Below are 23,945 nucleotides of genomic sequence, written 5' to 3'. Positions count from 1 at the left end.
GGGTGATTCACATCGTGGGACCTGAAGAAGCCAGCAGAATAACACTATTGTGCCCCCTTCCAATCGCTGGCAAGGCATCATCCCGATCGCTGGCAAATCCACCACTTCCTGATCGCTGACAAGCCCCCCCGCACCTCTCCCACCATCGCAGTCCCTGAAAATGCCCCTCCCCTCGCAACCATTGGCAAGGTTCACCCGCAATCATTGGCAAGGCTCCCCCTCACCATCATTAGCACAAGCCACCGCTCACGGACTGTGAATAGCTATAAAAACAAACAAAGCTAATCATTCTTTTGAGATAGCCTGGACCCATCAACATGCTGGGAGAGACATCAAAGGAATGAAGGTTACAGAGGGAAGAATTTTACTTTCACCTGGCAGATCTTGAACTTGACATGCTGGGAGAGAGTTTAAATGTTTTCAAATCGACAGAGTGAAGACTTGCCACATGACCTCCATCCTGGGAATGATAACTGACCTGATTCCCTCCAGCCCAAGCCCTCCCAACTCCAACCTCTCTGGAAGGATGCTCCTTGGCACCCTCGAGGTTACATGAGAGAGGGTACTCACCCTGGAGGGAGGGGGGGGGGGGGTGCAAGGGAGCATCCCGGGAAGCTGCAGCATTTCACTTCAGTCTCACGAACGAGATTAAAATGGATGCTGATGAGCACTGATCAGGTTCTCACAGTTTCCGGGCCCAGAGGCTCGCAATGGATTTGCTGCGTGGCGAGAATCCCGTTTTGGGCCTCATGCCCGATTCAATGGGCCTGCTCCAGCTGTGCTAAAGGCACCAAAGAATCACCCCCAGTGTTGAGGAGATTTGTATGAAATTCTTTGCTATTTTTAATGAAGGCATTAATCATAAACAAATAGTTCCAGAGGAGCGATCCACAATTAAGACATTAGTTAGTCGTATTGCACACCATAATTTAAACTCAAAACTATATTTAAAATTATTCCTTCACAAAATAGATGTTTTTGTTCCCAAATTAACTAAGTCATTTGGCAGTACTGAACTTTAGTTTTGCTGAAAAAAAGACATCTGTTGAAGCTTTTCATCTTCCACTCATCAGGAGAATTACAAGAATACAATGTCAGAGGAAACAACAACTTTATAATGGAAGAGAAGAGAGTGTTGATTGGTTGATAGGCGGACTTTGAATGGTAGAGGCATTGTCATGGGAAATGCACCAACAACATCAAAACAAACCCAAAATTAAAAATTGGTGGGTGAGGGAGGTCAGAGAGTGTCAAGAAAACACTGAGTGGTAAATCACTCTAATGGATTTCAATGTCCCTGATTTGAAGAGAGGATATAAGGGTTCTAGTTTCTAATCGCCATCCTGCGTTCAGCTTCTGGAAACTGTACACGTGTGTCTGTTGGATGATAACTAAGGATATTTCCTAAGAGTTGATCAAAGCTTTAATATTCAGTGCCTGGGTTAACCCACCGCTACCGTGAATGTGGAAGAGGAGTTTTGGGCTGCCAGCATTGTTAGTGCATGTTTTAGATAGTATCCCCACCCTCAAGGCACAAGGGGAAAACATTGGAAAAAGACAAACAAAACATACTGGAAAACGTAAGCCATTAATATTGATCTTGGTCGCTTCCACAATGATGTCCAACCAGAAATTGAGACACTCCTGTTTTGGGGAATGGTCATTGTTGATCTTCTGGAATTGCTGCAGCAACACCAGGTTCTGAACTAATGATCTCAAATACCTGGAGAAAGAAGAAAAGATAGCTCAGCATTTATACTATAGTTGTTCTTGCAATGCTGTGAGAAGGCCAATATTTTTGTTAATTGCTGCAATGCTTAGGCTGCATGCTACACTTTCAGTGATGTTGATGATAACTTTAGATAGGAGCTCAGTGAGAGGAGAATTTCTGAGGGTTAATACAGTCCAGCACTTTGGACAAATCTGCCATGAAAACAAAGGATTTTTTTGAGTCTGATCACAAACAAGCTGGAAATACAATGAGCAGCAATTCTTCATCATCATAAGGAGGTTGAAGAGTAAATGAGCTTGTAATTGTACATGGGGATCATGTACTGCACTTCCCACCTTTGGGAAACCCACAAATGTAATAAAACTGGTTGATCCAACCATGTAGATGTCAGATAGAACTGGAGAAATTCCCCGTTTTGTCCAGTTACCTGTCAACTACAGGAAGACTTGCCAACTCAGAGCAAAACTATTCTGGGAGATTTCTGTCCTCCTAACATGATGACATAACTGATTGAACTTTGACCCTGTCAGTTCCAAAGCCGTGCGCAATAAAGCCATGTATTTATTTTATTTTAGTTTAAGACTGATTACTCAAGTCTCTTGGCAAAAGGCTTGTCAAGTTTTAGGCCTTTTTAAAATCAGTACATTTTTTCAAGCCCATGTTTCAAGCTTGCTCAACTCAACTGACAAGGCCAAACTGGGTAATTTTAACTTACAACAAATTAATTAGCTGCCCATTATAGACCCTACACAACTCTCCCTACCACTGATTCAATAGCAGCTAATTTCTACTATCACCTAGAGTTATAATTACTCCCCAAAATAAATGCAAAATACTGTGGATGCTGGAAATCTGAAACAAAAGCAAAAAAACGTTGGAAAATCTCAGCAGGTCTGGCAGCATCTGTGAAGAGAGAAATAGAATGGATGTTTTGGGCGCGATTCTCTGCAAATGCAGAGAATCGTAAAGGCTGCCGTGGGACAGACCGTGACCCACTGCAGCCTTCACGGCCACTTCTGGGGCCGATTCTTCCCCCCGGGCGGGGCTAGGAGCGCGGCCCCATGCGTCACGGTGGCTGACACGGCCGATGACGTCAGCCACACATGCGCAGGTTGGACAACGCCAACCCGCGCATGCGCAGTTGGCGTCTTTCTCCTCAGCTGCCCGGCAAGACGTGGCAGCTTGATCTTGCCGGGCGGCGGAGGGGAAAGAGTGTGTCTGTTTTGGACGCTGGCCCGACGATCGGTGGGCATCGCTCGCGGGCCTGTCCCCTCCCGAGCACAGTCATGATGCTCCTGTGCCAATCGGGCCTCTAGATGCCCCAAACGGGCATCTGGCACCCGTTTCACGACGGCAGCAAGCAGGTGTGTTTGCTGCCGTGTTGAAACGGGCATGAAGGCCCGGCCGCTCGGCCCATCGGCCTCGGAGAATCGCCGCTCGGCGTAAAAAACGGCGAGCGGCGATTCGTGGCGTGGGTCGGGCGTAGGGGGGGAGGGGGAGAATAGCGGGAGGGCATGAAAAATGTTGGGAGGCCCTCCCGCTATTCTCCCACCCGGCGTGGGGGGGGCAGAGAATCGCGCCCTTTATGTCTGTATGACTCTTTTTCAGAGTTAAAGAGAGGGAGAAATATAATGGATTGCATACTGTATAGAGGGAATGGAGCAGCTGGAGCAGGGCGGAAGGCCAGAGATTGCAACAATGATGTGTAGGACACATGACAGAGGGAAAGATTAATGGCAGTGTGAAGGGCAAAGAAGGTGCTGATAGTGGCATAAAGATAAGACAGCAGAAATTATTAATTGGAGAAAAAAGGTCAGCGCAAAACTAAAGAACAAGTGACAGATGGTCCAGTGGAGGTAGGGGAGGAGACCGATTTGCATTGGGACAAAAGATAGTTTGGATATTTAATGAAGGGTCAAAATGGAGGTGAAAGGTCACTGTCTAATGTCACAAAGCCTGCCCCTCTACCTCCTCTATCCTCACAGTTCAAGGCTCTTTTCAGGTGAAGCAACACATAACTTGCACATCCGTGGGCAGCACAGTAGCACAAGTGATTAGCACTGTGGCTTCACTGTGACTGGGTCACTGTCTTTGCGGAGTCTGCATGTTCTCCCCGTGTCTGCGTGGGTTTCCTCAGGGTGCTCCAGCTTCCTTCCAAAGACGAGCAGGTTAGGTGGATTGGTCATGATAAATTGCCCTTAGTGACCAAAAAGGATTGGAGGGGTTATTGGGTTACGGGGATAGGGTGGAAGTGAGGGCTTAAGTGGGTCAGTGCAGACTCGATGGGACTAATGGCCTCCTTCGGCACTGTATGTTCTATGTTCAATTTGGTCTACTGTATTCGCTGCTCCCAATTCCAGTCTCCTCCATGTTAGGAAGGCTAAACATAAACTGGGTGACCACTTTTCAGAATATCTTTGCTCAGTCCACAAGCATGACCCCAAACTTCCTGATGCTTGCCAATTCAAGTCACCATCTTGCTCTCATGTCCACATGTGTCCTTGCCCTGTAGCAAGGTTCCAGTGGAGCCCAACACAAATTGAAGGAGCAGCACTTCATCATCTGATTAGGCATGTTTCAGCTCTCAGGACTCAACACTGAGTTTAGACTGTGACCTTTTTCTTCCCTGTTGACTCCTTTGTCAATCATTACTCCCATTTGAATGTGGGTCAGACCCAAAATCAGAGACACAATTTTCTTCAGGTTCAGGTTCAATTTATTCACACATGATGCAACATTAACACCGATTCTTACCAAAATGGGGGCTTGAGTTTAAAGAGTTTCTCAGCTGCTTGTACTGCCTTGTTGACATCCTTGGCCAACATGCTGACTGTGAAGAAATGGCCCACATCATAGTAGTTGTTCATTTGGCCAAGATTTCCTTTCCTAGCCAGCAGACCGTTCAGTCTCATGCCTGTCCAGGAGGTGAATTAATAGCCATAAGTAACAGACACTTAAGCAGGGCAAATGTGAGATGCTGTCTCTGCTAAAGGCTACCATTTACACTTCATTATTCCTAGGTGTTGGGTGCTCACAATTAAAGGACTTCGCACTATAAATACAGCAGCTCTCCAGTTGGTTTAATAGGTCAATGAACCAACCAGTTTCTTCTGAGCTGTAAATAACAGGAATGCTCCATTCTTGATCTCAGCTCTGAGGCAACATATTACAGCTGTGGCATTCATCCGGATTAGGGAGCAGTACCAGGGTGAAGTGCCCGGGGCAGTGGCAGTGAAAGGGTGTTATATAATCATAGAATCACTACAGTGCAGAAGGAGGCCATACAGCCCATCGGGTCTGCACCGACCCTCTCTGAAAGAGCACCATACCTAGGCCCACTCCTCCGCCCTATCGCTGTAATCCCACCTAACCTTTTTGGACACTAAGCAGCAATTTAGAATGCCCAGTTCCACTTAAACTGCATACCTATGAACTACAGAAGGAAACTGGAGCACATAGAGGAAATCCACGCAGACACAGGGAGAACATGCACACATTGCAAAGACAGTCAATTGAGGATCCCTGTGAGGCACCAGTGCTAACCACCGTGCCCTCGGGTCGCCCCATGTTGCATTGGGGTGGGTTCTGCGTTGGAATGGGTTTTCAGGGCGTATTCAGGGGGGCTCAATCAGAGCTCGCCCACCATCGCTGTGATGTGGGACCTGCCCTTTCACTTTATTTCTCACTATTAGCCAAATTATACAATAGAGAAAGCCGCTCTTGGGACCATCGGCTTCAATGCTTTCGTTCTGCCAAAAAAATGGAAAATTTTGTCCAAAAGGTTGGAGAGTTGTTGCTGAATTCTCTGGTCAATATGAGCACTATAGACTGATGCTTCATCCAAATAAATACATTTCACCTCAGGAACCCAGATGTGATTAGCAAATATGTTGCTAAACTTGATCTTCATGCTCAAAGGGAATTTGTCCAGTAATGTTAATGAATGTGCATTAACAAAATTCACAGTAAAAAATGTCACCACATCACTTGCACCTCATGCCATTAAGACAAAAAACAACAAAGGAATCTTATGGGATTCCTTGCCTGAGTTCTCAAAATCACCCTTAAAACAGCCAGCACAATGGAAGCGATGTTCAGTGATGCGTCTCTAGCTCCTACTTGCACAGAATGATGTTACAGTGTTGTTTAGGAGCTTCATTTTGATTAAAAACATTTGCACCAGAACACTCACCAATTTTTCTCAGCTCCATTGAGCTTTCAAACTGCTGACCAGCAGCAATTAGGAGAATTGCCAAATTAATACCCGAGTATAACGTTGGTTGGAGATCAAAGCCTTTGCGGTACCTAATCATTGATGGGAACAAACAGGGACTTATAGATTAATGTCATATTCAATCATCTAGGAAATAGTACTGTGCACATGCAGATCCATAAAACTACTGATAGCTGTCAATCTCTTCAAAAACAGCTCTCAAAATGGACAGATGGCACATAGTTACACTTAATAAATAATTCATCATAACCTAAGCTTCAGATAACTCAACATTCTGACACTTGCGCAGATGATTCTGGAAAAACATTTCTTCATATTCTCCCTCATTTTCACGGAGAGAATAGAGGCCTTTGTGGATGTGTGCTAGAATTATTTATTGCTGGATCAGATTGTCAAATTGGTTTAGGGCTTATACCTTTGTTACATTGAAGACATCCCTCATCCCCTCACCAGGTTCAGGTTGCAGACATCTAACCCTCTGCCTAACTCCTGAATTGGGCAGGCACTGGGAAGGCAGTGGTATAGTGGTATTGTCGCTGGACTAGTAATCTAGAGACCCAGATTCATGCTCTGGGAAGCAGGGTTCGAATCCTGTCATGGCAGATGGTGAAATGTGAATTGAAAAAAATAAATCTGGAATTAAAAGTCTGAAGGTGACCATGAAACCAATGTCAATTGTCATAAAAACCTATTTGGTTTGCTAATGAAGGAAATCTGTCATCCTTACCTGGTCTGGCCTATATCTTATTCCAGACCCACAACAATTCTGTTGACTCTTAAATGTCCTCATGCTCAATAAATGCTGGTCCAACCAGTGACACCATGAATGAATAATAAAAAGGTTTTCATCTAAAAACGCAGGCAGGCACCAATCTTCAAGCAGCAGTAGTTCACATGGAATGTTGTCACTTGCGAGGTATGGTGCTGAAGAGGGGTCAGCAGCACCAGGAAATATGGACTTGTAAGGCTGATGAATAGCTTTCTGGTTGAGGCATGTATATCCTGGGTATTTCAGGACGCCGGATCCACCTTCATCTACAAGAGGAAACGTAGTACACCAGAATGTATTGAAGAATCACACTACCTTAGTGGCCATTAAGGTGATTCTCTGAGTTGGTGTAGCCTGCTTATTAGACTCTCTTGGAGCAAATCAAATAGGAACAAGCTGCATTCCAGCTTTATAAATGATTGATATGAATGATCTGCAAGCAGAGACAGAGCAAAATTTGCAGATGACACTAAAATAGGTGAGGAAGCAGGCAGTGAAGCAAGAGGTAAAGAGTTTACAGATGGATATAGATAGGCTAGGAGATTGGGGCAAAATGGGGCAGATGGATTTTAATGTAGATAAGTTATCCATTTTGGCTGAAAAAATACAAAGTCAAATTATTATCTAAGTGGAAATCAGCTTCTGAGCAGACTGATCTGGGTGTCTTTGTTCATGAATTGCAGAAAGTTGGTATGCGGGTACAGCATGTAATTAAAAAGGCAAATGGATCGTCAGTGTTTATTACAAAAGTACTGGAGCATAAAAGTACAGAAGTGTTGTTGGAATTGTTTAGGATGTTGGTGAGACCACATCTGGAGTATTGTGTCCAGTTTAGGTCTCCTTATTTGAGGAAGGCTGTGGTGGCATTGGAGGCAGTTCAGAGGAGGTTCACCAGTTTGATTCCAGGGATGAAAGGGTTGATGTATGGGGAGAAATTAAACAGTTTGGGTTTATATTCTCTGGAGTTTAGAAGGATGAGAGGGAATCTGATCGAGGTACATAACTTACTAAAAGGGATTGATAAAGTATATGTAAGCCAAATGTTACCTCCTGTGGGTCAATCTAGAATGAGCGGTCACAGGTATTGGTTGAGAGGCAGTAGATTTAGAACTGAGATGAGGAGGAACTACTTCTCACAGATGGTGGTGAATTTTAGGAACTCGCTGCCCCATAGTGCGGCGGAATCTGAGTCATTAAATGTTTCAAGAAGATATATTTATGATTATAAAAAACAGGTCAAAGGGATATGGGGACCAGGTAGGGAGGTGGCTTTTAGACCAGGAAGAGATCAAGCATGATCAGATTGAATGGCACAGCAGGCTCGAAGGGCTAAATTTCCTACAGCATCACAGATGCCAGTCTTCAGCCAATACGATTCGCTCCACATGATGTCAAGAAACGGCTGAAGGCACTGGATAGTGCAAAGGCTATGGGCCCTGACAATATCCCGGCAATAGTACTAAAGACTTGTGCTCCAAAACTTGCTGCACCTCTAGCCAAGCTGTTCCAGTACAGCTTTAACAATGGTATCTACCCAGCGATGTGGAAAATTGCCCAGGTGTGTCCGTACACAAGAAACAGGACAAATCCAATCAAGCCAATTACCGCCCTAGCAGTCTACTCTCCTCCATCCACAAAGTTATGGAAGGAGTGCTATCAAGCGGCACTTACTCAGCAATTCCCTGCTCACGGACCCTCAGTTTGGGTTCCGCTGGAGTCACTCAGCTCCTGACTTCGTTAGAGGCTTGGTTAAAAAACGGACAAAAGAACTGAATGCCAGAGGTGAGATGAGATAGATTGCCTTTGACAACAAGGCAGCATTTTACCAAGTATGGCATCAAGGTACCCTGGCAAAACTAGAGTCAATGGGAATCGGGGGAAAACTCTCCGCTGGTTGGAGTCATACCTGGTACAAAGGAAGGTGGCTGTGGTGGTTGGAGGTAAATCATCTCAATTCCTGGACATCACTGCATAGTTCCTCAGGGTAGTGTCCCAGGCCCAACCATCGTCAGCTGCTTTATCAATGGCCTCCCTTCCATCATTAGGTCTGAAGTGGGAATATTCACAGGTGACTGCACAATATTCAGCACCATTTGCGACTCCTCAGATAATGGAGCATTCCATGTCCAAATGCAACAAGACATAGACAATATCCAGGCTTTAGATAACAAGTGGCAAGTTACATTCATGCCACACAAGTGCCAGGCAATGACCATTTCCTACATTTAATGGCATTACCATCGCTGAATCCCCCACAATCAACATTCTGGGGTTACCATGATCAGAACGTGAACTGGACTAGCAATCTTAATACTGTGGCTACCAGGGCAGGTCAAAGGCTAGGAATCCTGCGGCGAGTAACTCACCTCCTGACCTCCCAAAGCCTGTCTACCATCTACAAGACACAAGTCGGGGTGTAATGGAATACTCTCCATTTTGCTGGATGAGTGCAGCTCCAACAACACTCAAGAAGCTTGACACCATCCAGGACAAAGCAGCGTGCTTGATTACTACCCCTTCCATAAATTTTCAATCCCTCCACCACCGCTGAACAGTGGAAGCCATGTGTACCATCTACAAGATGCACTGCAGGAACTCATCAAGGTTCCTTAGACAGCACCTTCCAAACCCACAACTACTACCATCTAGAAGGACAAGAGCAGAGCAGGAGATACCTGGGAATGCCACACCAGGAGGTTCCCCTCCAAGTCACTCACCACCCCAACTTGGAAACATATCACCGCTCCTTCACTGTCGCTGGGTCAAAATCCTGGAACTCCCTCCATAACAGCACTGTAGATGTACTTACACCTCAGGGACTGCAACGGTTCAAGAAGGGAACTCACCACCACCTACTGAAGGGCAACTAGGAATGGGCAATAAATGCTGGCCTAACCAGCGACACCCATATCCCATAAATTAACTTTAAAAAAAGAATTAAAACATGCATGAGAGCAGGCAGGTGACTTACTGAACATGTCTCTGATAAAAGAAGAGTGAGGAAAGGTTGCCCACCATCATCTATCCTATTATAAAGTAAAAGTAAAGTCACCATAGTCCCAGATGACCAAAGGCTGCTTTCCCCTTTGAGGAGGGAGAACTGACTGATGGTGATTTAGCCTCATGTCTCAGGCGAGGGGCAAAGTTGAGAAGGTGAGGCCTCTGTGAATCACCTCAGCCAATATAGGAATTGAACCCATGCTGTTGGCCTTGTTCTGCATTACAAACCAGTTATCCAGCTAACTGAGCTATACATATCATATTATATATATATTATATAGATCTTCAAACATATGTTGATGACATTGTAAGGGATGCACCTGGGAGTCCAAAAAATACAGAGGATCCGATCTGAGCACAGAATCAGGCACAAGGAACGGACACCGGAAAAGGAAAGTGGGTTATAGACTTTGTATGGCTGTTTAATCTGCATGCCATTCAGCAAACATTGTGTTATCATGCAATCATGGAATCACTGAATCTATAACACAGAAGGGGGCCATTCAGTCCATCTTACATTTGCCAAAGAATTAAAGGAGCTCTCCGATTAGTCCCACTCCCCTGTCTTTTTCCCACAGCCCTTGAAACTTCTTTTTCATGTTTATATTGAATTCCCTTTTGGAAAACTGCTGTTGAAACAGCTCCCAGCACCCTTTACAAATCATAACTGCTTAAAAAATAATAATTTCTGTCTTGCAAATTATCCGTAATCAACATTTTTTGGTTACTAACCCTCCTACTGCTGGAGGAAAAAAAATCTCTTTATTTACGTTATCAAAACACCTCCTAACTCTGAACAGCACTGTTAAATCTCCCCCTTGTTATGGTTTGAAATGCGTTAGTTGAAAGAGTGATAGAGTTAGAATCAATCGTAACTTTACGAAGGGAATTTGATATATATTTGAAAAGGAGAAATGTAGAGCTATAGTGTGGGAGCAAGTGAGAATGGGATGCTCTTTCCAAAGAGATGGCACAGGCACAATGAACTGATTGGCATAATTTTGTGTTGTAAGATTCTATGCGCTGAATCTTAACTCCGAAAAATGGGTGGGTTGGGGTCATATCAGAGGTTAAAATGGAAATAACCTGAAACAAAAACTGAACCCATCTTGAAGGAAACTTGGCAGCAGAAAGATGACAAGATGGGCTGAATCTCTGAGGTGATTTCACCATCCCCCAACTTAAATATTCAGTCTCTCCACCAATACCACACAGTGGCAGCAGTGTGTACTGTAGTGATATTCAGGTATCAATATACATGATCAATGAATGTAATTGTAGTACAGTCATTTCAACACTAGATGGCTCACAGTCAGATACTATAACAACTGGTTTCCTGCCTTTTCTAAGTCAGATGACATGATGATGTGATTCAGAACAGTGAACAAGCAAGACATAGAATAGCTGGAATGAGAGAAATTAGAACTAGTTTGTTATAATAGTGTATAGTTATATAGTTATCTGTATTGTACTTTAATTCTTTATTGCTAGTTTGGTATTGAGTAAAAGGACTCAGTTTATTATTTTATTACTCATTGAATAGTTCATCTTTCAACAAGAAGACTATTGATCATTTTATCGTCCTGGTGGATTCAAGAGTAATATATATATTTTAGATACATCATTATTTAACATATAACATGGTACCAGCGAGTTATAAATCTTTTAAGAAAGATTAACAAAGATTTAGCATAGAAAAGAAGAAAGAGAAAAGAACAAGCAGATTCAACTATTCGACCATAACAATCATCGCAACTTTGAAAACATCGACTCAAGCGACCTATCAATGGACCAAGTTCAAGCACCAAGACATCGAAAGACCACTGGTAATTTAAATTTAAATTGGAAGTTGTTCAAGCAGCAATTTCAACTTTACCAAGAAGCTACTGATTTAAGTGCAGCACCAGAAGCTAGAAGAATCGTGTTATTTCCATCCCCTGCAGGACAGCAAGCAATCAAAATATTCAACTCATTTCATTTTAGTGCTGATGAAGATAAAACTAAATTTGGTCAAGTGACAGCGCAGTTTGATGAACATTGTAAAATGCAGACAAATTAGATTTTAGAACAACTGAAATTTCATTGGAGAATTCAAAAAATTGGTGAACCTATGCATAATTTTATCACAGATCTCAAGCTTTTCGCTAAAACGTGTAACTATGAAAATCTGCATGATTCACTGGTACGAGACCAAATAGTATATGGTATACTTGATGATAATATCAGAGAAGTGTTAATTCGTCAAAATGATTTAACTCTACAAATCGCGATTGACAAACATATAATAGCAGAACTGACCAGAAGCCAGTATCTAGCGGTTTATGCAAAGGAAAAAAGCGCAAATCTCTACCATAAAGCAGAGAAAATTGAGTATTGAGTAAAAGGACTCACAGTTTATTATTTTATTACTCATTAAATAGTTCATCTTTCAACAAGAGGACTATTGATCATTTTATCATCATGGTGGATTCAAGAGTAACATATATAGAACATAGAACATAGAACACTACAGCGCAGTACGGGCCCTTCGGCCCTCGATGTTGCGCCGACCTGTGAAACCATCTGAAGCCTATCTGACCTACACTATTCCATTTTCATCCATATGTCTATCCAGTGACCACTTAAATGCCCTTAAAGTTGGCGAGTCTACTAATGTTGCAGGCAGGGCGTTCCACACCCCGACTACTCTCTGAGTAAAGAAACTGCCTCTGACATCTGTCCTATATCTATCACCCCTCAATTTAAAGCTATGTCCCCTCGTGTTGGTCATCACCATTGAAGGAAAAAGACTCTCACTGTCCACCCTATCTAACCCTCTGACTATCTTATATGTCTCTATTAAGTCACCTCTCAGCCTTCTCCTCTCTAACGAAAACAACCTCAATTCCCTGAGCCTTTCCTCGTAAGACCTTCCCTCCATACCAGGCAACATCCTATATATTTTAGATAAGTCATTATTTAAAATATAACATGTACCATTTACAATATGCACTGTAACAGCTCACTAGAGATCCTCAGGCAGCACCTTCGAAACCCCTGACCTCTACCAACCAGAAAAATAAAGGGAACAGACTAATGGTGACAGCAGCACCAGCAGATTCCTTGCCAAGTCACACACCATCCTGACTTGAAATGATATCGCCGTTCCTTCTATCAGGTAAAAATCCTGAACCCCCCCCCCACCTAACAACATTATGGATGTATCTACACCACATGGACTGCAGCGGTTCAAGGCAGCTCACCACCACCTTCTCAAGAAGAATTAGGGTTGGGCGATCCCTAATTTGCCAGAAATGCTCATATTTCATGAGTGAATAAATAAGTGCCTTTACAGTACTGCTTGTGGTCCAGAAGGAACAGTAGCATTTCCTCCAAACCCAGTAAACACCCTGCAGTCCTCACATCTGCTCAGTGCCCATTGAACTCTAGTCAGTAGCAACCAGCCCCAAGAATCATCCATCATGTGATCCCTTACTATCTGGATCCTCCCCTTCCACTCTTGGAATTGGAACTGCCATCTCGATTTCTTTCACTTCTGTTTTGTTCTGATCTTACTGATTGCGCATGTTCCACAGGTCAAGAAACAACTCGATTGAAAAATATAAATGAGAAGATTTTATGACTGAGGAAGTTCACCATTGCTTCTCAATACATTTCGAAGGACTTGAATCCTCTTACCATTCTATCGCACTGTCCCGGTTGACTACATCATCACAATATGAGTCAAGAAAGAGGTCTTTGTAAATTCTTCCGCATAAACAGTACATGTCAGGGGCAGGCTGCACACATTGATTCAGGATCTCAAGCATTATACTTAAGGCTTTTCCTCTGTCACCCGGGTGATTCCTTCTGCAAAGGCAAAATACAAATAGCACAATCAACATCGGACGAGAAACAAGAAGACTTGAAGAAAGGAAAAAAAACCTCACATTAATGTACAGCAAGGCATAGTCACTGTTGTTATGTAGGAACTATGGCAGCTAATTTGTGCATAGGACGTTCCTACAAACAACAATGTGATAATGACCAGTTTTGATTATCGGTTTTTGGATGGCAATTGAGGGAATGATATTGGTCAGGATATTGGTCAGAACTCTCCTGTTCTTTTAAAAATAATGTCATGGGATCTTTTACATCCATCTGAAAGAGCAGATGGAATTTTTGTTCAACATCTGGTCTGAAAGATGGATGGCAATACCTTTTGACAGCTAACTCACTTCAAGCACCTCTGCTCCTCAGATTGTGCTGCATATCCTGTTCAACTGAGCTTAGAAGGCAGTGCTGACTACTGTTGCACTGCAATGCAAGTCCATCCCGACAATAGCCCGGTGAGAAGCCCTCTTTCCTGCTGAAGCCACTTGCTCTCTTGGGGAATGAGGAACAGATAGTGGTTTGTATGTTACTGTGCAGTGCTCTCATGTCACTCAGGTATGGTTAGTGAAGTGAGAGGAGAACCAGGACATTTTCACCTCAGTAGGTTCATAAAAGGTGAACTGGAAATATTCCTTTTGTCTGCATACGACAGGTCCCTGATATGAACAGATGGAGCTTCGAGCAAGTGTAAGTGAGCTACATCGCAAGCCTGACCAATAATCTTAAATTTGTGGTTAGTGTAATTCGTAGGTTGTTCAGCAAATGCTATCCAATTGCAGAATCACATCTAACATTAAGACACTATTGTTCTGAGGTTTGCAAGCATGGCTTGGTTGAATACGGTCAGTACTCTTCTTATTGCGAACAGCCGAATAGATGTGCTGTTTTAGTCAATCCACCAGCTATTGTAGCTACTCCCACCAGTGACTTCCTGTCTTTGTTAACTCCAACCAAACTGATTCGACGTCTTGATCTTCTGAAATAAGGGGCGGGATTCTCTCATCCCGTGGCAGAGTGTCCACGGCGTCGTAAACGCCATCGCGTTTTACGACGACGTGAACTGGCCGACCCGACGACTAATTCTGGCCCGCAAAAGGGGCCAGCACGGACTCAGTGAGAAGGGGGGAGTGGTGCCATACCGCCATCCTTCACGCGACGCCCCGATGACGTGGCGCCGCATCGCATAAAATGTGCGTGAGTGTCGCAAAATAGCGAGACCGGCGTGATGGACGCCCCCCCGCCATGCCACCTCGAGGTTCAGGGACCATGACCTCGAGACACTGCTGGACGCGATAGAGCAGAGGAGGGCGATCCTGTGCACCAGACGTGCCCACCGGCACCCTGTCAGCCCAGTCCGGAGGAATTGGCGTGAGGTGGGGAATGTGGTAAGCGCAGTGGGGCACACCCCACGGACGGCGGAGCAGTGCCGCAAGAAAATGCACGACCTGACGAGGGCAGCCAGGGTGAATACACTGAGACGTGCCCCTGGCACGACCCAACCCCTACAACCCACACATGTGACAGTAACCCGCCCCCCCCCCCCCAGGAGGGGTGCCAAACTGCATACTTTACCCACATGGGCTGCACACACCCCTGAAAGCCACCGTGACTGAGTGCCCAGTGCTCCCATGCCATCATCTGCACGGGATGCTGTGTACCGACTAACTCTCATGCTTTGCTGCACCCCACTAGGAGAAGACAGCACGGTAGCACAAGTGGATAGCACTGTGGCTTCACAGCGCCAGGGTCCCAGGTTCGATTCCCCACTGGGTGACTGTCTGTGCGGAGTTTGCACGTTCTTGTCTGCATAGGTTTCTGCCGGGTGCTTCAGTTTCCTCCCACAGTCTAAAGACGTGCAGGTTAGGTGGATTGGCCATGCTAAATTGCCCTTAGTGACCAAAAAAGATTAGGAGGGGTTATTGGGTTACGGGGACAGGGTGGAAGTGAAGAGCTTAAATGGGTCGGTGCAGGCTCGATGGGCTGAATGGCCTCCTCCTGCACTGTATGTTCTATGTTCTAAGACCACCCACAACCCCAGGGAGGGTGCAAGAACTGAAGGAGGTTCATCTGTACTGCACCCCCTCACAGTGCACGAGCAGAGGGCACTGGACCTCGTTGGCGGGGCTGGGGACCGGGAGGTTGCGCCTTGCCAGATCGGAGATGCACCCGCAAGTGAGACTCCTCTGGCTACACCCTGGCTACATCCCCTCCCCCTATTCGCCCACCCACTAGTGGCTGGTCTAGCACAGGGCTAAATAGCTGGCTTTTAAAGCAGACCAAGGCAGGCCAGCAGCGTGGGTTCAATTCCCGTACCAGCCTCCCCGAAGAGGCACCGGAACGTGGCGACTAGGGGCTTTTCACAGTAACTTTATTTGAAGCCTACTTGTGACAATAAGTGATTTTCATTTCATTTTTCATTTTGCACCACAGCTCCTCGCCCCATCCTCCTCCCAGTACACCCCCTCCCCCCCATGCCCCCCAGTACACCCCCTCCACCCATTCTCCCCCCAGTACACCCCCTCCTCCCATTTCTCCCCCCACTACACCCCCTCACCCCAATCACCCCTACTACCCCCCTCACCCCATTCCCCTGCCTGGTGACACCCCCTCACCCCACCCCCACGCCCACTACACCCCCTCACCCCAGTCCGCGTGTGTAACGACACATGCTGAATTGTGTGTTCCAGGACTTGCCGCCGATCGTCCCGGACCGTCTGGCGCTGCTCGCCCCCAACAAGTGCCAGGTCCAAGTCCCCCCAGGGACGCACGCCACGGCGGGGAGGGCAGATATCAAGGAAGGCCTTCCTCCATCCCTGGGACACAGGAATCGGACGCACAGAGGACTGAGACCCAGTTCAGTGACGCACAGAGGACGTCGAGCCAGGACAGTGACATACAGATGACGGACAGACTTTCCCCTCAGATGGTGGCGACAGAAAGAACACCGGCCCAGGGTTCGACACAGGAGCCCCCAGATGTTGGGTCCGATGACAACCTAGACTTGGCGTCACTGCAGTCACCCACACCCCCCACCATCGCAGAGACTCGCACCTCAGTTGGGCATTTTAGTGATGAGGCTTCTGGGATACAGACTGGTGAGCATCACACAGCAATACCGGTACAGCAGGTGGAGGTAGGAGCAGCCGAGGGGCCAGACAGTCGGAGAGCAGCCCAGCCACAGCAACCAGCTGCCACCCAGATGGTTCCCAGGATCCTGGACTTTCCAGTCCCACCCATAGACCCGATGCAGTTAGAAAGCCAGGGACTAGACAACGGGATGACAGCCAGCTTCCAGCAACTGCAGACACAGGTGGAGGAGTCAATCCACATCCAGAAGCAGGGAGTGGTGCCATCATGGCTGCCACCCAGGACGACACCGCACGGGTGGCGTCCACGGTGGAGGCAATGGGTGCAACGGTTTCAGCCATGGGTCAGGTTACGCAAGGCATGGGACTTTATGTGCATGCATCATCCATGGCCCTGGACAGGGCTGCCCTCTCACAGGCAGCCATGTGCCAGAGCCAGCTAGACATCTCAGGCGCGCTTCACAGTCTGGCCGAGTCTCAGCAGACCATCGCTGAGCATCAATGGCATTGCCCAGCCGATGGCTCAGTCTCAGCAGGCCATCGCTGAGCATCAGCGGCATTGCCCAGTTGATGGCTCAGTCTCAGCAGGCCATCGCTGAGAGCATCGGTGTCCTCGCCCAGATGCTGGATGGTGTCGCACAAGCCCAGAGGGAGGTGGTGCAGTCCCAGACAGGGATGGCCCACTCCCGGAGCTCCATCGCTGCTGATATTCAGACACTGGATGATACCACAGCGGGCCTCCAGGACTGGCAGTGCCGGGTGTCAGGGGTGCCTCTTGGCTTGTCTCTGCTCGCACCTCCATCCGATAGAGAGGCCCGGGGGCCACCAGGCACCCCGAGGGAGGAGGAGGTTCTGGGGCCCATCCTAGTGATGCTTGCAAGGGAGGTCCCGGAACACAGCGGATTCTCCGACCCCCCCCTCCCGTCCCTGGTGCATGGTGGGCAGTGGGCAGAACTGGGTGGCACTAAGCCATCCAGCACGTCCGCGAAGCAGCCTGGCCCATCCAAGCTGGGCCTCCCCAGGAAACGCGTGCCAACGGGGAGCCAAGTCACAGGGCAGGAGTCTCAGCAGTCCGCCTTCACTCCTGCTGTACCGTCTGGGGAAACACCGAGACGTAGTGGTAGGGCCTGTAAGGCCAAGACGTTTGACACCTAGTACGTTGGCACAGGTGCAGGGCACAGTATAGTTATAGGGGCTAGGGCACTTGTATGTTACCGTTACAATTAAACTCACTGTTACACCAATGGAAGATGCCTCTGTTCTATGTCCGGTGGCCGTGGGGTCGTGCAGGGTACTGATTGGCACTGTGTTCGAAGGGTGGTGGAATGGTGAGCCCAGGTGGGTGTACATCCTCCCCCGCCATACTCGGCACCCCGTCGCCAGCCACCCAACATGTCCATGTGATGGAGTGTCTGTAACACGTACAGAGACCACCCACGTGGAGGGTGTAGCTGTGACCATGAGTCAGAAATTGGTTAACGATTTGGAGCTCATAGCTCACTGCAGAGCGGATTGTCATCATTCTCCATGGCATTGAGCACACCCGCTTCCGCAGGCAATCGTGTGAGACCAGCTCATTGTGCCGCAGTTGGAGGGTGCTGTGCATGTGGTGGTGTGGGAGGAAAGGTAGCCGGGTGGTGTGGGAGGTGGGGGTGCTGGGTGGTGAGGTGGGGTGGTACGGTGTTGTCAGTGCCCCTGCTCAGAGAGCCCCCTACCCCCCCTAGTTGGTGAAACGTGCGGCGATTAACGCCTCGCATGCTCGCTGGCCAAGCCAGTAGCGTTGTGCAGCCTCCCGTCCATATCCAGCCCCCCGCGTCACATCTGTTGCCCCCCTTGTCCCCATCCTCCTCATCTAGAGAGGCGTCCCCTCTCGCGGGCTCCCCCTCTGCCCCCCCCCCCCCCTCCTCCAGCACGTCGCCCCTCTGCTGGGCAATATTGTGGAAGACGCAGCAGTCAACAACGATGCGGCCGACCCTCTCCAGTATGGGTACTGGAGGGCCCTCCAGAGCGGTCCAGGCACCTGAAGCACATTTTCAACAGGCTGAAGCACCTCTCGATCACACCCCTGGTTGCTGCATGGGCCTCATTGTATCGGGTCTCCGCGTCGGTCTGTGGCCTCCGTATAAGCGTAATCAGACATGACCGCAACGGGTAACCCTTGTCACCCAGCAACCAGCCCCGCAGCCGGGGGGGGGCGTTCTTCGAACATGGCGGGGATGAATGATTGTGCCAGGATAAACGCATCATGTACACTGCCCGGGTACTGTGCGCAGACATGCAGGATCATCATGCGGTAGTCAGAGACCACCTGAATGTTCATGGAGTAGGATCCCTTCCTGTTCATGAACATGTCCCTGTTCTCCGCTGGTGGCCGCACGGCGACGTGCACCCCATCAATCACCCACTGGACCATGGGTATCCTAGCCTCGACAGCGAATACCGCTGCCCGGGCATTCTGGTGGGCGCGGTCCACTGAGAACTGTATGTACCGGTCCGCAATGTCATACAGGGCGTCAGTTACTGCCCGGATGTACCTGTGCACCGATGGCTGGGAGATGCTGGAGAGATCCCCACTCGGCCCATGGAACGACCCCATTGCATAGAACTTGAGGACCACCGTAACTTTGACGGCCACCGGGAGAGCATGTCCTCCCCCAGTGCCACGCAGTGCCAGGTGTGCCATCAGGTGGCACATATGTGCGACCGTTTCCCGACTCAACCTGAGTCTCCTCCTGCATGCCCTGTCATGCCGGTCCTCGAAGGACATGAGGCACCAGTAGACATGTGGCCTCATCGGGTGCCTCCGGTGCCTTGGCACCATCACCACCTGCTCCTCCTCCTGCTCCCCCAGCTCCTCATCCACATCGGTATCGTCATCCTGTGCATCCCCCTCGATGTTCCGGTCTTCATCTGCCTCGGCCTCCTGCGCCCGTCGGGTAGGCGGCAGTGCAGCCCGAGAGGGTACCACCTGGCCCCCTGCAGCCCATCCCTCTGCTGCAGCTGCTGCTGCCGCAGCCGCTCTGAGCCGCATGTGCCGAAGCTGCCACAGTGACACATGCAGGGCAGCGGCTCCCGCCATGGCGTGCCAACATCGCTGGCTGGTGCCCAAACATTATGATCTGCAGGGGGTGGGTTGTATACAACATGTTTAGTGATGGCGCATGGCCCCCTCTACAGCCATGGGCTACGTCTGTCCCGGTTTGTTGATTGCGCCACAGCCACGCATGGAACCAGACCTCTGCCCACACCCTCCGTGCTCTGCCCAATACTGCCCGTCCCTCCTGATAGCGCCATCGTTGGATGGCTATGCACTCACTGGGGGCTGCCATGGGTGTGGCCCAGCCCCTTCCCGCTGATGGTTGCCGGCTGCTGGGAGGTCTGCCCCTGGGGGGGTCCCACACCCATGGGCAAGGCCCGGGGCCATTCAGGCAGACAGCTCCCGGGGCCGGTGCCCATCAGCCTGCCCGCCGTACTGGCGGCAGTGGCTCTGGTAACGCTCTGCCCTGGCATGGTTGCTGGCATGTCATCCCCACACCCCCACCCCTGAACATGGAGGCCCCGCCAACATAGAGGCCCAATACTCCCCCCCAACATAGAGGCCTGCTCCCGAGCATGGAGGGCCCCGCCCCACCGACATAGAGACCCAATGACCCCCGAAAATGGAGGCCCCCCCCAACATAGAGGCCTGCCCCCCCATCTGAATATGGAGGCCGCGCCCCCCTCAACATAGAGGCCCGGCCACCCCCCTCCCGAACATGGAGACCCCACGCCCCCAACATAGAGGCCCCCCCGAACATGGAGGCCCCGCCCCCCCAACATGGAGGCCCCTTACCCGACCCCCCCCTGATCATGGAGGCCCCCACCCGCCCCCTCACCCTCAGCCCCGTCCGTGTCCGTACCGAGAATCTCAGAAGCGCAATACGCCCGCCGCTCACCTCCTCTCCTGCATTGTCAGCCGGCACAATTGGCTGACGATTTTTATTTGCAGGTGTGAACGGCGCCGTCGACCCATCCAGGCTGCAGAATGCACGGGACCCTGGAGAATCGCGGGATTTGCCCCCTCGGCCCATTCTCCGGGCGGTGCGGCGTCGTTCACGATTACGGCGTTCACGCCAGTTGGGAGAATGGCGGAACGGCGTCGGACCGGCGTCACGTAAAAAATCAGCACGGTCGCCGATTCTCTGACCCGGCGCGGTCTGAGAGAATCCCGCCCCAGATCATTTCTCGCTATTGTACAGATCTCATCCTTTGTTAACACCTTGCAACTACATTTCTGTAATGGCTGTCACAACATACCCATTTCACAGAAGCTCATAATTGCTACATTTATTTCTATTGGCACTATCAATTTATCCATCATGTTACAAATACTGTGAACATGCAGATAATTCTGTCTTTACACCATATTTGCCTGGCCATTTACACCATTTGCTGGCCCCGACAGAAAGAACTGTGCAATGTTTGTGAGGATCGTTTACAAACTTTTGGAAAATGCAAGGCTGACGTTCCTCTCAATTACTGCTTCTTTTAAAGCGCTTTCTGAGTGGACAGTTAGGAGTGGAAACTATTGAGAAACAGTTCCTGAAACTTATGTAGGTCAACTGTTTCCTCTTAATCTGACTTCCGGAAAACCTCCTTCTTAGTAATATTCATTTTTCTAGGGTGAAGTTAAGTCGATTAGGCCTCATTTAGATCCTTAACCACTTAACACAGGTCCAGTTTAGTGGCTAGTGGTATAGTTTATTCAGCGATGGCTCCTCATCTAGAGTAAATCTGGTGCCTTTTCTTCCCTCAATATTAAGGAGTACTGATTTGCCGGTTGAGGAGAGATACGGCTGGTAATAGTCAGCAGGAGATTTTCTTGACCTTGTTTAACCTGAAGCCAGGAGACCTTGGATTCCTGTGTAAATGTTGAATACTCTCAGTCCCAAGCCCACATTTCTTTGTTTCCCCATGTCTGCTGGTGGGAAGGAAAATACACGGGGGGGGGGGGGGGGGGGGGGGGGGGGGAGGGGGAGTCAGCATTGCCACTCACAGATATGACTCTGACTTTAACCAGATCGGGTGCTTGACTATTCCATGGTTACTCCAACTTGGGCACCAGTCAAATGCTCGAGAACAGAACATTTTCTGCAGAATTTTATCCTGTTCTAATGCCACCAGGACTGTCCATTATTTCCTTTATGGTGTTGATTAGTGACCACCATATCCCAGACAACCGTAGGCTGCTCTCCCGTTTGAGGGGGAGAGCTGACTGATGGTGATTTAATCTGAGGGTCACCACACCTCAGGTGGGGGACAAGGTCAAGAAGGTGGGCCCTTCTCAGTTGGTATGGGAACTGAAGCCATACCATTGCTATCGCTCTGCGACTGATTAGTGACGATCGTTGGGGTGGCATGCCAATCCATTTCAGAAGACATTCACTGATTAAAGGGAAGAAATTCAACTCACAATCATCTGATTTGACCTGAAAAACCAGTAGCTGGACAACTAAAAACTAGGGGAAGTAGCACCATGATTATCCCATTGATGCCCAAGTTAAACCACATTGATATGGCCCTGCAAATGAATGATCAGCACATCCGTCTGAAACATGTGTAAAGCTCCTTCTCTATGCAAATTAGTGTCTTATGCCAGTTGTGTACCTCGATGAGCAAACGCTGCCAAGTTACACCAGGTGTAACACGGCTTAACCATTCGTCCTTAAAGGGACTGCAAGTGGCCACTCAATGTTGGCACAAATGTTTACAGGTTATATTTTTCTGGAGCCACAATTAAGAGATGTGATTTACTAGCTGTTGCTGGTGCTGGCATGCCCCTCCCCAGACTTTTCACCTCCTCCCTGAGCCTAACTGTGCACCAGCTCAGTGTCAGAGCTGGCCGGAATAAGTCAGGCCTTGGCTAGCATCTCCAAGGGATGTCCATTTGGTACCAGGGTTCACTACTACCACGGGGCCTGATGTCAAATTTAGTTTGGTAGCAGTTGGGCTTGGACTGGGAAGGGAACACTCACTGCACAGGCTGGTTGTTCATTTTCTCCAAAGTAATATCTCCACCCCACTCCTCGCCCGTCTCCACGTCTCCCCCACTAAGACAGAACTAAATTCTCCCGCAGTCCAATCATGGATAGAGTTGTTTGCCTCCCTTTGCTAAAGAACCGTTGTGGACCGGTTATATTTTAACTTCAATGGTCATTGATTTACTGATGAGAAATCAGTAAGTTGAATTCTGCATTTAGGGAGAGTTTAACTAAACAAATTGTGAAGCTAGCTGCTTACAAAAGCTCTTACTGGTCATTAAAGTTGAATCCTGACCTTAACAGTTAATGCTGCTCTTTGTTCCAGCCCAGTGGTTAAAGTGGTTAAATTTATGCCAAAACCATTCCACATGCCAGCTCTCCCTTACAAAACCAAACTACAAGAAAATACTTGGCCAAACTAACATTGTTGGAATATAATGGCAAATGGGAGTAGACCATTCAGCCCATCGAGCCTGCTCTGCCACTCAATTAGATCATGGTTGATCTCCCCTCAAATCATCTTTTCCATCAGTTCTCCATATCCCTTGATTCTCTAACCTGACAAAAGTCAATCTATCATGGTCCAGAAAGCTCAGATTGTTCTGTTTTAGTTTCTCCAGCCGTTTGGGGAAGGGAAGCCCAGACATCGACGGCCCTCTTGGTGGAAAAGTGTTTCTTGAAATTGCTTTTGAACCATTTGGTTCTTATTTTAAGACAATATCACCTTGCACTTGATTCTCACACCAGGCAACATTGATTATGTCTGTATTTACCCTTTCAAATCCTGCTGAAAATTTAACATCTCTCATAGACGAATCAGCTCCCTGTTAATTTAGTGCTTGCAGACTATTCAGAGTAGGGCGGTGTCAGCTTCAGTCGCTGGTTAGTGGTCAGTGATGAAGGAATTGAGAGATTGCAGCTGGGTCAGGGTTCCACCACGGGGTGGTGGTAGCCCTGTCCATCTTGCAGGAATGGGGGTGGGGGAGAGGAGAAGGTGGGGGGGGGGGGGGACGTGTGGGGGGGGGGGGGGGGGGGCGGACGTCATCCTTGGCTGGCTCTTGAAGCCTTAACTACATTTTAAGAGCATCAGGTAATTAATCAACTTGGAAATCAAGTCTGAGATTGATAGATTTTTCTTGCATGAGAGTATTGAAGGATATAGGACAAAGGCAGGTAATAGGTGTTGAATGACAGATTATTCATGGTATAATTCAATGGTGGAATATGCTCG

General features: G+C 48.2%; 1 protein-coding gene across 2 annotated transcripts in view; it reads right to left on the bottom strand.

The window, feature by feature from the left end:
• map3k15 (mitogen-activated protein kinase kinase kinase 15) overlaps positions 1 to 23,945 on the bottom strand; it is a 170,579-nt gene that overhangs the window by 108,369 nt on the left and 38,265 nt on the right. For both annotated transcript variants that reach the window (XM_038802505.1, XM_038802506.1), the window contains exons 6-9: positions 13,414 to 13,584; positions 5,925 to 6,037; positions 4,487 to 4,646; positions 1,573 to 1,723 (exon numbers count right to left, since the gene is read on the bottom strand). In XM_038802505.1, coding sequence (XP_038658433.1) covers positions 1,573 to 1,723; positions 4,487 to 4,646; positions 5,925 to 6,037; positions 13,414 to 13,584 — 595 coding nt within the window. The remainder of the gene's footprint in view (positions 1 to 1,572; positions 1,724 to 4,486; positions 4,647 to 5,924; positions 6,038 to 13,413; positions 13,585 to 23,945) is intronic.

Source organism: Scyliorhinus canicula, chromosome 7, assembly GCF_902713615.1.
Source record: "Scyliorhinus canicula chromosome 7, sScyCan1.1, whole genome shotgun sequence".
Lineage (NCBI taxonomy): Eukaryota > Metazoa > Chordata > Chondrichthyes > Carcharhiniformes > Scyliorhinidae > Scyliorhinus > Scyliorhinus canicula.
The sequence above is the reverse complement of the archived record's forward strand: the minus strand, read 5'-3'. Positions and strand labels throughout refer to the sequence as shown.